Source organism: Haliaeetus albicilla, chromosome Z (assembly GCF_947461875.1).
Source record: "Haliaeetus albicilla chromosome Z, bHalAlb1.1, whole genome shotgun sequence".
Taxonomy (NCBI): domain Eukaryota; kingdom Metazoa; phylum Chordata; class Aves; order Accipitriformes; family Accipitridae; genus Haliaeetus; species Haliaeetus albicilla.
This window is the reverse complement of record NC_091516.1, coordinates 25,991,532-26,005,682: the sequence shown is the minus strand read 5'-3', so window position 1 is coordinate 26,005,682 and position 14,151 is coordinate 25,991,532. Positions and strand designations below refer to the sequence as shown.

At 38.4% G+C, this 14,151-nt stretch overlaps 1 protein-coding gene across 2 annotated transcripts in view; it reads left to right on the top strand.

Moving 5' to 3' along the window:
* PCSK5 (proprotein convertase subtilisin/kexin type 5) overlaps window positions 1–14,151 on the top strand; it is a 264,696-nt gene that overhangs the window by 196,551 nt on the left and 53,994 nt on the right. The window contains exon 21 of one of the 2 annotated variants that reach the window (XM_069775866.1): window positions 12,991–13,093. In XM_069775866.1, the coding sequence (XP_069631967.1) occupies window positions 12,991–13,093 (103 nt within the window). Of the gene's footprint in view, window positions 1–325; window positions 2,510–12,990; window positions 13,094–14,151 lie in introns of those variants that run through there. The other variant, XM_069775865.1, reaches the window with a different exon arrangement.

Sequence of the window (14,151 nt, the reverse complement as noted above, 5' to 3'; positions counted from 1 at the left end):
TCATAAAAAATGAGAACAAATTCCTTTGCTGTAAATATCACTGTTTTCTAATTATTCTCTTTCTAATCTTTTTTTCCTTTTCATAAATGGATACCAATCATTCCCTGTCGGACCACACAATATCTCTTCCTGAAAAAAAAAAATAAAAAAAATGCTGTTGACTGAATTCCTTTTGATGGACCAAATTTCCTACTTGCTACCTGCTCCTGAATGGTCTCTTCAACCAAATCTGCCTGTCTGACCAATTAAACCTTCCTCCATTGTACACACCATCTTCTCCAAACCTTCAACCTCCCCTCCTTCTCTTGCTGCTGCCCTCTGGAAGCCACGGAAGAGTCCTGGGCCGAGGGAGGATTCTGTATGCTGGTGAAAAAGAACAATCTCTGCCAGCGGAAAGTGCTTCAGCAATTGTGTTGCAGAACATGTACGCACAAGGGGTGAACTGACACCTCCCAGCATCCTCCTGCTCCTGTAGACTTATAGATTAATCCGTATTATTGAAAAAGGAAAAAAGGAAAAAAAAGAAAAAAGAAAAAAAAAAAAGAAAGCCACCTCTCTCTCTCTCTCCCCCCACTCTTTGTCTGGGGAGATGGTGAACTGTTTGTTGGAACTTAAATGGAAAAACTACAACGCGCCTACCTTTCATAACTGGGTGTCTAGAGCTGAGCATCCAGGATCACAGAGTCAGTATTGTGTGACCAAAGCATTTGATGCCAAAATTAACGTTTAACTCATGATTTGATTTCCTGTCAACCTTAGGATTATTCCTATTTTTTTAAGGTCCTTTTTCTTCCCTTTATTTCCTGCTTCTTTCCCCTTCAAGATGTTTAAAGAGTGTTTCAAGAATACAACACACGTTTACATGGATTAAAATTAAACAATACAAAATGTTTGCATTAGTCTTTTTTGTGCTATGTGTATTGACAGGGTGAACTTGAGTTCCTGAGGGGATCAAAAACATCATTAGCTGCAGGACTAAGTTCTAACCCTTTTGTAACAGTATTTAAAAAAAAGAAAAGTGAACATTTCTGCACACGTTTCTTTCTTACTTCCTCTGCTGTGTGCTGCTTTTTGTATCACATGCAGTATGTATATATGTTTGCCCAAAATGTGGTTTTGGTCATATAGATTTCATTTTTAGACAGCTAGCTTATTAACAGATATGCTAGGATTTTTATTTTATTTTTTTAATTTGTCAAAGCTATTTCAAATAAACTTAAAAAAAAAACATTGTTCCTGTAGTGAACAAATTCAAAAGATACTACTTCTCTTGGTTTGCATAAGTGAGAGTAAAGTATACGCTTGGAAGTCAGAAAACATTGCTAACGTAAGAATTATTCATAAATTATTGTTGTCTTGTAACATTCACAAAAAAGGGGATATTATCATACAGATATGTGGAGCTGTTTCATAGTGCCCATATGTAAATGCAAGTGTGACTATATGCGACAGGATGTGTTTACAGGACTGGATTTATAATTGTGCCAAATACATCTCCAGGAATAATTACATATAGGGCAATAAATCAATGGTTCTCTTGGTGTAACAATTGTGTCACGATGGGCCTTAATCTGCTTTTATCTGCTCACAGTAGAAATTTCAGCAGGAGTAGTCCTACTGAGGCCAACGGTGTTACCTCACTGTAAAACCATCCTGGGTGATGAGAGAAGTGGCCATTGCCTTTCTCTTTACCCAGGCACACAACTGCCAGTACAAATTTCTGTTTAATATATCTTTATCAGCTTCGCTTAGCATACTGTTTAAAAGACAGTCATTTAGCAGAAAACAGAAAATTGAACTTCAAAGATACTGTTTTCAGGGGATAATACTTAAAATGTATAAAATGTCTTTCTCAGTTATCTTTCCAGGACACACAAATAGAAAATGGATTGCAGGTGTTTAAGCATGTAAATGTTAGAAAATAAAGAGGATCAGAAATGATTGTGGAAGTTTTTCAAATGAATGGATACAAATTTTAGAGGTAATGTGCCACCTTTAGCAGAGAGCAGATAAACTATTACAACCTGGTTCGGTATGACAGTGGGCCAGGCAAGCTCCTTTGGTGCCCATTACAAGTTTCCTGATAAACAATCAAATTTAAAAGAATTCAGTTTGTGCTAGTTTAACTACTAGTCTGTTACTGCCTCATTTCTCAGTATAACATGTTTAATTAGAACATAATGCTTTCAAAGTTTAAGTTAATTATATATATAGTATATAAATATATATTCATAATTGAGATTTAATTATGTAATGGATTGTAAAGAATTTGTTTGGATACTTACAAATGTCTCTAACACTATTATAGAGAAGAAATTAATATCTTTGTTTTCTTTAAAAAAACTGACACGTTGTTATATCCAAATTCATTTTTACTGAAAAAATACTGTACATGTGTAAAATGTTCAGTTGTTATTTGTAAAATAGGGTAGTTCTGTTGTAACTGATATTGGCCAAAATCAATGTTATTCCATATTTTATTTTTTCTATTAAATTAACCTAAATTCCTGTTCTTTTGGTCTGGAAAAACATGTTGATAACCTATAAGTAAAATATCTTTGTCGAAGGGCACATGTAGCTTTATGGTATAGAGCACTTAGATACCACACAAAAATCATTGAAGCAAATTGGGAGGGAAGGGTATTTAATTTTATTGCCGATATTTTTAAGTGATGAAATTTATGGCTGCAGAAATGTCTGGTTTCTGTGGAGGACACCTTTTGTATTGTAGCAGTACAGCCATGTCTGAGCCCTAGTGGGTAACAACATTGGCTTCCTCTGACCTGTAAGAGTTTGTGATGAGTCTAATCTCTTGCAGACTTAGGATTAAAAAGTGAAATGCATAACTACCCATTGGCTCAGACAGTTTAGGAGGAAAGTTTCGTCTTTGCAGTCATACGTGGCCATTTGCACAGTGAGATATTGATGTCTGTTCACAGGCCAATACTGACATCCAGTACACCTCAGATCACAACCCCGCACTGCCACTTGTGAACAGCAGGCTGTCTGTCCTTGCCAGTAAATCAAAAGGGCTCCATGTAGATTCATCTGTGACCCCTGCAGGGTGAGATCCTCCAGTGGCATTAGCCGATGCTCTTGTTCATTTCCCACTTAGTCCTACAACCTGAGTGGAGACCAAAGTGGCAACTTATCCAAGAAGTCATATATTCAGATGAAGTTTTAATACATTCACTAAAAAATTTCCTGAAAAAAAAAAAACCAAACCACTTTTCAGCCTTAAACATCTCGTTGTCACCAAACAGGAGTTAGGTCATCATTTTCATAGTTGCCCTGTCAGTCCCGGGAGCAAGCATATATGGGATGGCACATCCTTAGCAGTTGTTTGGTAAGACCACACCTGGACAAAATGTTGGCCTAACCCTTACACCAAGACTGTATGAAGAGCTGCTTCTTTCAGCTCCCACCCCACCTTCATCTTCCAACTGGCATGAGAAATTCCATCAATCATGGTGTCTTTTATTGTCAAGATTTCATCTTTGGGTAGGAAACGTACAAAGGATGATAGAAAACTTGTTATAGCTCTGGCAAAAGAAACCTGCTTTGGAGGGTCTATCTATAAATGTTGAGCTGTGAAGTCTCACAGACAAGTAAGCACAGAACTGAGTTTTAGGCTGAAAACCAGTACTTTCTGGTGTCAGCTCCAACTCTTTGATCATTTTTATTTGTGATGCCTTAATAGCAGTGGCCAGATGCAAGCAGAATGCATAAGCAGCATTATAGTTAGTCCTTGTACAAGAGGATCGCTGCAGCAACATGATTTGCTCCCAGCTGCAGAGTTTTCTTAGGTGATCGATCCTCCCTCTGTGATTCAATGGTGAGTAGTTTGCAGTGTTCAGTATTTGACACTGGTTTTGGCATCCAGAACCACTTTAGGAAGATCAGAAGCTGCTAAGCATGAGCAAAAGGATACTTTTCTCCACGTCTGAAAGGACTGTGGATGGCATACATCCAAATCTGTTCATTGATTTCTGCCTTATTTATATCACAAGTCAAAAAGCAGTGACAAATTGAAGATGCTCTTCTAGTTAAGACATGTCATTTCCATGGTAAAATGTTTGCCACTTCACGTCTGTTTAGGAGAACCCTTACAAAATCCTTGACTTAAATGCAAACTGAACACCAAAGTAGACCTCCTCTTTACTAAAAGTCTCAAAGACAATGACAGCTTTGGTCCAAAAAAAAACCCCAAAAAAAAACCCCTCATACATGTGCTAACACTATTTTTAACCAGAAAGAAGTTTAGCATGCCCCAGACCTGAAGAACATCCTGCAGATGCCTATTGTGTGGGGGTGTCATTTTATAACAGAAGAAGTGTTTCCTTTTCTGCGATGGCGTTACAGCCTTACTCCCTTTCTAGCTGCAGCTCTCCACCTCAGCCAGACACCAGTGTTGTGGGATCAGCAAATCAGATACCTGCCAAGATACGTCAGTGGAAACTTTTTGCTTCTGACCAGTAGCTCCTGTGGCTTTTGGCTTAGACCCTGCCTACCCACACAACAATCTCCACTGGCATAACCTGCCTCTTTCTTTCTGGGGAGGCTTTGCAAACTCCCCCTCTGTAGAGAACACTGTTTTCTAATAAAGATTTTCCTATGAGACCTTACAGACTACCCCAATCTCTACTGGGATTGCAACTTTCCAATATCCTGTGAAATTCTGAGCAACCGCTGCTACTGAATATATGGTATAATAGCAGGGCTGGTGCTTGTTCTACGTTGTCAGGTAATGATAAGAGGTATGACAATATGAGCCTTGAAGATGAGTAAACCTATATACAGAGATACTAGAGCTGATTACAGCAATTTCACCCATCACTAAGTACAACTTGCAACTGGTGATGACCAAGTTAATCTCTTAATAGCTACATCACAACCAAAGTGAGCATTATCTGTATGAGTGGCCAGTTTAGGTAACTAACTGCTACTTTTTAATGAAATTATTTAATGAACTGAATGACTGTAAGAAGGCCTGTTATAAATTCAAGATTCCTGTAAAGACATTTAAGTGACTGCTTGTATGAGTCAAAGCTTTCAATTTACAGTGCAACTCGCGGAACAATAACTTGTCTGTGATCCATTACCCTGCCTTATATTTATATTGGATATGCCATTGTCATGTCATTGGTACAGAATGAATCAAGAAAAGTTCTGCCATTAGATGTTTGTGCAAAATATTTTAAGCAAGCATTAAAAAAGTTTTACAGCATACAAAGAAAAATCCTGGTCAAGTTTTCATCAAAAGAAACTGAGACCAACAACAACTTGCAAGAAATTGTTCAGAATATGCAGTTTCAATGAACATTATGTTTATTGGGGGAAAAACTGATTTTTTTTTTGCATAATATTTATTTACTTGTCTTACTTAAACTATCTTGGGAGATTTCAATTTTTGATGAAATTGATTATCTGATTATTTACTACTACCTGTCATGAGAGTGTATTGGGGCTTAAATCCTCCTCATTGGCAAGGACTAAAGAATTGTGGGTAGCAACACAGTGTCCTTGAAAACAAACTAAGGCTCTGAACCTTAGGATTGCATCCAACCAGTGGAAATGCAACCAACACCTGCATTTCAACCATTGGTTCCACACTGATGAGCAAAGAGGATTCAGATCTATTGAAGTCCTGGGACATTTCTGTGAAGTCTCAGAACACAGTAACATTGGGTCTTACTAGGGAAACTGTTCTGAAATCCTCAGGATAAAGCTAGAGAGACTGCAGTAATGTACACCTGCTGTGCAAGGGTAGCAGACACCACCACAGAATTATATTTTAATAGCCACACTATGATTGAAACAATGCTGGAAGTACTTTCTTTCTGGATTAGAAATCAATATTTATTGCATAAAAACAGAGCCAATTTTCACTTCTAGCATGGGAAATGTAGCCAAAGGAAAGCATATTATGGTGAGAAGGCTCTGAGCAGTTAAAAAAAATAATTCCAGTAAGCAATAAATGCAGCCTTTCAGTACCACACCAAAGGCTGATTTTTGTTACATCTCCTTTTTATGAGCAGCTCATGCATTTGCTGCCAAACATGGGCAAGACACAGCTTAGAAGAATGTCCCTTGTACAATCATTTATTTATCAGTGTTTCTCAGTGTTTGGGGGATGGATTTGTTGAAGGTTTTCCAGGAAAACATCACTTTTCAAAGCAAAAAATACTGTCCCATCACAAAACACAGTAGACATCTTTGCTTTATGGTGTTATGCAATGAGCCAATTAAATACCCGTTTTTCCAACCAGCCTGGGGGAGGGAGAAGCTAGAACCTTGACAGGCGGTGAATATTTATTTACCCAAGGAGAATTAGTGGCTCCATCATGCAAACTCAATAACAGCACTGAATGTTCACTGGAGCGTGACTAATGTGATATAGTCGTAATGCAGATAATAGTGCATATCTTTTCCATTTACAATTGTCCTTGGTCTGCCCACTGCCCTCCTCCTGATGCCTGCAGATGTTCTTTGAGATGTGGGTTGAAAGGAAAATCTAGCACCTGGTTGCCAGTCCCTATGGATTGCATTGCTGTCAGCCACGGTGCTTATGACCATGCTAATGTGCTGTTCTGTGCAATGCCACTGGATCAAAAGACGGAAATAACTCAAATATTGATTTCCAAACAAAGTAGCCCCTTTTCTTACTCCAAGAGCAAGGCCATACTGAGCTGCTGTAAATGCTGCTCTTGCTGGGTCTGCCTCTAGCACAGTGTCCTTGAATGCTTTCAATCCCAAGGCTGAAAATAGGGTTCAAAGAGCTCCCATAGCCAAATGGCACCACAGAGCCTCTCTCCAGCTATTTCTGAATTAGAAGGGCTGTATCATTTACCCATTTCTACACCCTCAGCATGGAGCATGTGATTGTTAAAGGGAACATCCTGGCCAGTGCTTTCCAGGGTAATCATCAAAAGCGATCACCTTGGCTTTTCCTGAAATGCTTATAGTGGCTACAAGGAACCAGCAAGCAAGGGGAGAGCACCAGTGTAAGAGTATTGAGTTGGCTGAAGAGTTACAGATAGAAATAAAATTTGCTCCTTTATACCTTTCATTAAAAGACTTTATTTGGTGTGCTCCTTACTTCCAAGGAGATAAACTTTTATCTTTCTGGTAGATTTCTTTCGGGCTTTAATATGTACTCATGTCCCCAAACTAAACAGAAATTGCACTTGATTAGCAGTATGAATCTATGTTGTTTTATCTTGTTGGGACAATAGTTTGCCTGCTGAAATCTGCCCAGTTATCAGCAGATCAGCAGATCTGTGTTCACATCCCCATTAAGTTGGAGATCTTCAGTACAAACACTCTGTGCAGGGTCTCTCTGTTTAAGACAAATGACACCACTGAAACACTGCCCTGAGACATCCAGCTCTTCCCATTTCAAGTTTATGTCTATCCAAGTCAGACTGCAGAAATCCTGTGGACAGGGAAGGCTGTGTGTATACAAATTACATACTCCTTGCTGTGTAACATAGGAGAGAGATATCATGCTACCATGGTTGACTCTGGAATATGACATGTGTTTTCCTCCAGCATTGAAAGATCCTATCTTTAATGTGCTCAGTTGCAGATAACACCAGCTTTACTCAATGTATACAGTCAGCTTCCACCTTTCTGTTGTGTATTTCACAGGAAACTACATGGATTTCCAAAGCAGTACTATCAGCATGATGAGATAATGTTCAGTGAGATTCAGGCATCTCCATTCCACTGCCCTTTAGGAAATTCCCAGCTACTGAGCTTCACAAAAAATAGGAAGCTTGACAAGATCAGACAGGGAAATTTCCAGCTGGGAAGCTCCAGAAATGGAGAGGCTAAACAGATTTTTTTCCATTGTCAGTCTAAAATTTTTGAGAGTGCTGTAGTATTTGTCCCTCCTTCAAGAAGTGACAAGGGTACAGAACAAAGCATTAGCAATACAGATTGGGATTACTCCATTCCCCTTCCCACTTTCTCACAGGATTGTAAAATTTCAGGCTCTAGGTGAGCAGCAGAAAACCTTACCAGGCTTTGACCTTTGTGCTTACAGAGGCAAGGGAGAAGCCCTGATCCCAGCCAGCTTTTACTTGCAGGCATCCACATTATTAGTAGAAATGGAGGTTTAAAGCTAATTTTTAAAATGATAAAAAAATTACTATAAATGGAGGTTTAAATCTGATTTTTAAAATGCTAAAAGAATATCTTTCTGGAGTCTATTTATGCTCGCTCAGTATCCCTGAGGGCTCTGGCTCTTCAATGGGTTTCTAACAACCATTGTATAAATACTACATAGAAATGAAGGAAGAAACACACAGAATAAAGAGGGTAAACAAATCCCTTTGTGTCAGCAAAAAAGGCAGCTTTGGCTAATGTAAATATTTTTATTCTGCAAGGGAAAGAATAGAGGGCTGTGTAAGATAGTGTTATTGATAAAGGCAGTTGCCTCTCTCTTGCCTGTCACAACTAAAGCTAACCTAAGGCTCTGTGTGATCTCAGCTAATCCTGCAACAAAAGGCCCTTTCATCCTAAAATCATTATATCACACTCTACTCCACACACCGCTGTTCAGGGAAGAGATGTTCAGCCCTTTTCAAGGTTCTGCTTTGTCCCTTGGCACAAGGGGGAGCTTCAGTGACTTAGGAACCAACATCCTAATTTCAGCCTTCTGGTTCATTGCTGCCTAGAGCACTTTTGAAAAGATGACTTCCAATCCTGAATCCCTCTGATCACCTCAAATCATAGCACCCCAAAGTTTTGCCCATGAAGGCTATCTTCTTTGTCCCTTCTGCACATCCACATAGGGAGACAGAAATTTGGTCATTGTGTAAAACAGCTGAGTGGAGAATAATTAGCAGGAGACTGAAAGCTGAAGCTAGACAAATAATTGGAAACCAGGCTCAAATTTTATATGACTGCCCAAAATTCAGGGGAAGAGGAAATGCCATAATCTCCATGTCCTAACATTTCCAAGATGAAGACAAGATTTTTTTTCAGGGAGCTGTAATCTATCAAATATTAAAGCTTTGGGCTAAACAGAGGGGTAACTTTAAGAGGAATCCTAAGGGTGAATTTTAATGGCTTGTTATATGCAGGTTAGTCTAAGTTCTTTATGGATTTAAGCTCTATGGATAAATACTTCTTCAGCAAAACGCAAGGAGCTGATCCCACAAACCAGCCAAAATAAAATGTATCAAGGCCGAACATGGAAAAAGTAGAGAGCTCCCTAAGACAGAATCCTCTTGGTTCTCACTGCTGATTGATGAAAAACAATTCTGATCAATGTTTTGTTATCTGCTTTGTGAAACCTTTGTACTCCATAAGATTACATACAAAAGCCCAAGTACAAAATCCATAGCCAGGCTCCCATGAAAGTAAACAAGCAAAAGGGAGGAAATAAGGTCATTTTTTTCATTGATTATAAAGAAAAGTCACTGGAGCAATGCTATAGAAGATAACCAATGAGCATTTTTAAATTAGACAAAGTGATGTTTTGATTGCGAAAAGTGGCGAAGTAACACGTGACTTGCAGTGACTAACTCTCATGGGGAGGCTGCAAGAGAAAGATTCATTTATGACTGCCAGCAGATAAAACCATGTATCTCCAGGCCTAACTTACAAGGAAACTTCACACCTTCATCTAACTGGTCTCCTGAAACACCCTGTGCTGTCAATGAATGGCACACCTTTTGAAAAGCAGGAAAGAAATAGTTACAAGGTAAGGGCTGTACACTTAATACTACTTACGCAAAGACATAGCAACGACCTGGCAACTATGATAGTGCTCTAGTCTGGAACTCAGGAGAGACAGGTTCTAGTATGTTAATACACCCTAACTTGATGATCTTACTGCAACTTAGTTTTTCTGCCTCCTTAATGGGAGACAATAGTCCTTACCTCATTTTAAAATTCATCATATCAACTGATAGAAACTCAGCGTAAGTGTAGGGCTCTTGTATGCAGTTAAGGCACAGCCTACAACATGATGTGGCCCAGATGTTAAATTAAACATTTCTAACTAGTGACACAAAAAATTATACATTAAAATCTTCCCATTATGAGGCATTATGTCTGTTAACATAGCCTTATTCATATAATACAGAAGAAATTAAAAGAAAAAGAGAGTTGAGTCTTTGGTTACTAGTATTTAGCGAGTTTTGTAAAGAAATTTATCACCCACAAGAAACTCTGGCAAACAGTTACATTGCCACTTGGAATAGTTTAAAAGTCTTCTTTAAAGTTGCATTTCAGTGTTAACTCTTCGAATATCCACTAAAAACTATTTTGTTAACATTTAGTGGCAGATCTACAATTCTAGATGTGACTTGCAATTCAGAGGGCCTAATATGTAAGTATTTTCTGGTGCACATTCTTATAACAGTATGCTTTAAAATGCTTCACCTTGGAGGATAAAGTAAGCAGAGAACTGGTCGTCTTGGCACTATTCCAGCACAGCTGAAATGCATTACAGCACTTCCAATGAAAGGCACTACAAAGAAATATGAAAAACTTTTTAAAATTAGGCACTTCTACCATGTGGGAAGGACTTGAGTGGGCATAGCTGAGGTGTATGAATTAGTAGCTCAGGTCCAATGGATAAGCATACAGGCAGTGTGGGCAAATAAAGTGAAGGACAGGAGAAACAAGAAGTTTTTCTAACACGTATCACAAAACAAGATCAGAGAAGCAATTGTTTAGTAACATTGCCCTGACAGATTTCCCAGTGATGTGAAGCCACTAGTATAAAGCACTGAGCCACCAAACCTGCAATAGGAAGACTTTGCAGGTACTGTATTTTTTCAGGGTTGTGTATTGTCCATATATATATGTGTGTGTGTATATATATATATGTATCAAATTATACTTTAAAATCTCACAGAGCATCTGAGATCATGGGTTTCCATGTTATACCCTCTGAATATGTATCAGAAAGACTCAAGAGGCCTACATTAAGCAAATCTGTCTATTGATCTACTGGACAGCAGGCCACAGTCTTTTTTTCTAGAACGTGAGAATTATAAATACTCTGTATTTTGATAGTTATTAATCAATACAACGTTTAATCTCAGTAATATCTGGATAAATTCAGAATCCTGCTCAATTCTATGTCAAACAACTATACAATTTATAACATTTTTATCATTAGTGCTTTATAAAGTAATCTATCATACCAGATAAAGTGTTGCAGTTCAGAAAAGCTACACCACTTCCATGGAATTACGTCAATTTACACAATTCAAGGCCTATATGGGCATGTGTGGGATTACATAAATGCATGTAAATATATATACAAAATGCTGTTTGGATAATAAGAACTATAAAAATGTGTGCATATGTATGCAGACAAAGATTTCTGTTTCCCTGATCTCATCAAGAGACTGTTCATTTGCTTCCAGTTCTGAACTTCTTCCCACTTAGCATTGATCCTAGGCTTCTGAGGAGCACTGTCTTTGTGTTTTCTGTGGCTCTGTCACTGGCTTTTGGCTTGTCTTTTACATTTTTGCATTCTTCAGGAGACACGCAAACCTTTACAAAAAGAAAATTGTATCTTTACCTACATTTTGGGTACCTCAGCTTTCACCCACAGTTGGCTGGGCATTGCAGTTGGTATGCCTTTATAATCATACTGTTCTCCTCCCCTGAAGCATGAGAAGTACTATCCTAGGTTATATCTCATACCAGATATTTCAACTATTATAAAATTTGTTAATACAGATTAATATGGAGTAGAAAACACAAGGGACAGAGAACATAATCTGCAGTATTTTAGAAAATGTTTCTTTCCTACATCGTTTTACACTTAGAGCAATAGTTACTGGTACAGTGCCTTTTCAATGTAAGGAACTCTATTGCAACTGAGCCAAAACCAAGTCATTTCACATTTGTATTTTGACTCCTAAAGTTCACTGTGTTTGCCAAATCTGGATTTCCCAGCAGCAATGCAAATGGAAAGAGTTTCTCCATATTGAAGTATCCATAGAAACTGCAGGTTTTATGTATTATATAGGACTCTCTGCCCAACCTCTTCCATTACTTAAGAATAAAGGAACAGCCAATTCTCTCAAATATACATACTCAGTTAGAATAAATTTTCCCACAGCAAACTGACATTAAAGACCCAATCTTGAGCTTTATAAAACTGCTTGATAAACAGATTTACTGTCCCCACACAATGCTGCACACAGATACAGTATTCATGCTACTTACCAAATTAATATCTCTGCTCTGACAGTTGTGAAGCATACAGCTTACCCATTTATACCAATATTTTACTTAATATTCAGTAAATAAAGAGGCAAACTTTGCACTTCAATGCCATAGTAGTACTAGTGTATTCATGATTATCTCAGTTTTAAGGCAATAATTCTTATTACATAATATTTTTTTTCAAGTGTTTGGGCACCAAATTTTCATTCAGCCTAAATGAGAGATTTTAGGTGTGGAGTCTTCCAGCAGCAGCTTGGGAGGGGGACAAAAGATGTTCTAGCTAGAGGTTTGGGAGTCACCAACATGTCTCTGACTAATGCAAGCTTACTCAAGTCCTCCTCTTCACATAGCATACTCCACACCCATAAGAGCACAGTCTTTATGCAGCAGCTTGCAATCAGGAGCATGTTGCAGCTTCACCAAAGGACATTAGGTAATGAATACTGCTAGATAGCACTGGTTTTGATGTAACTCTCCATGGTGAATCTTAAGGAGTTCCATTACTTCAACTGATGCAAAAGAAATAGCATTAACCCAAACAACAAGAATCACTGTCAGATTCACATGGAAAATAAAAATAAATAAATAAATAAGGACTAGAAACTACTAATTCTGAGCATCCACGGGAGCCAATACTTGTTTTCCTGATACCACAGGGAAACGTGCTCATTTCAGTAAATCAGAACAGATCTAATTCCTTTTACTCATTGTATTTTCCAGCCTGGCTTGGTGAATCATTTTTTTAAATGTGAGATGTTGATCTGAAATAAAAAAACTTTTTTCTACCAGGGGAATACCTCGATGATTCCCAAGAATGTCAGTTGTGTGAAGCATCCTGTCAGATGTGCATTGGACCTGAGCCGGACAACTGCATCAGCTGCCCATTCACAAGGTGATTGTCTCCTAGCACTTTGCAGCACAAAGACCTTGCCTCATCATCCGCAGAAGTGGCTATATGGTCTTAAGCACTAGCTTGCAGAGTCAACTGAAAAAGCAAGCAATGGTTAGGGCAAACAAAACCCAGGCAAGTGAGAAGACAAGTGGTATCTGAACAAGACAGTTGGCTAACATGGGCAGTTGATGTTTAGGCAGATGATTCCCACAGATATAGAAAAAAATTCTCTTATAGTCTCTCTTTCATTGTCATCCTTTCAAAACCATAATTGCTAGAATCACAACAGTGATAAATTTAACAAGAGTCTAGGGCATCTGTAGTTGTACAGAGCTATGGAGCTTGGCACAAGGCTTGAATACAGACACTGAGGCTAGCAATCAGCTAGTTTGGGAGATATTAATAGCACCTAAACATCATCCCCTAACTGAGATGTTTTAAGTTAGGTTGATTTTTCTAACCTGCCATAAGGAGTGAACAGAACTAGAAAGAAGCTTTTCCACAGGACATTGCAGATCAGAGGCTTATGTTTAGGTCATCTCGCACCTATTCCAGGAGTCTGCTTGTTTTAAAGTCATGTCCTACGAATAGCTTTATTCTTGCACTGATAGCTGTGGTTCTGTCAGATTGCATTGTTGTCAGCTGATATTTACAGTGGTATGAAATCAGAATCAGGTCCTGTAAGGCACAGAAAAAAACAACCCAAGCAATCCTGCAATTTACCTTGCAAATATCTATGATGTGACTACACCAGTAAAAGACACACCAGGACCAATGGAGTCCAAACAAATTCATAACTGAGGAAATAGTATTAAGGTGTGTTACGTCAGAAATGGCATTAGCACAGGAAGTCTGGGCAGAATTTTGGACTGCAGACTGGATTTCTCCAATGCACAATTGCATTTAAATTAGATTGTGTTTCCTTGCAACCTATTTTGTGAACTTTGCACAGAGATATTTGCAAAACAAAGAAGGTACAGAACAACACCGTTAGGCAAAACCAGCTAGGTGTTTGCAGTAATGAGGTCCCTGTGAGTTTTGGAAAGGTGCTTCTGTCT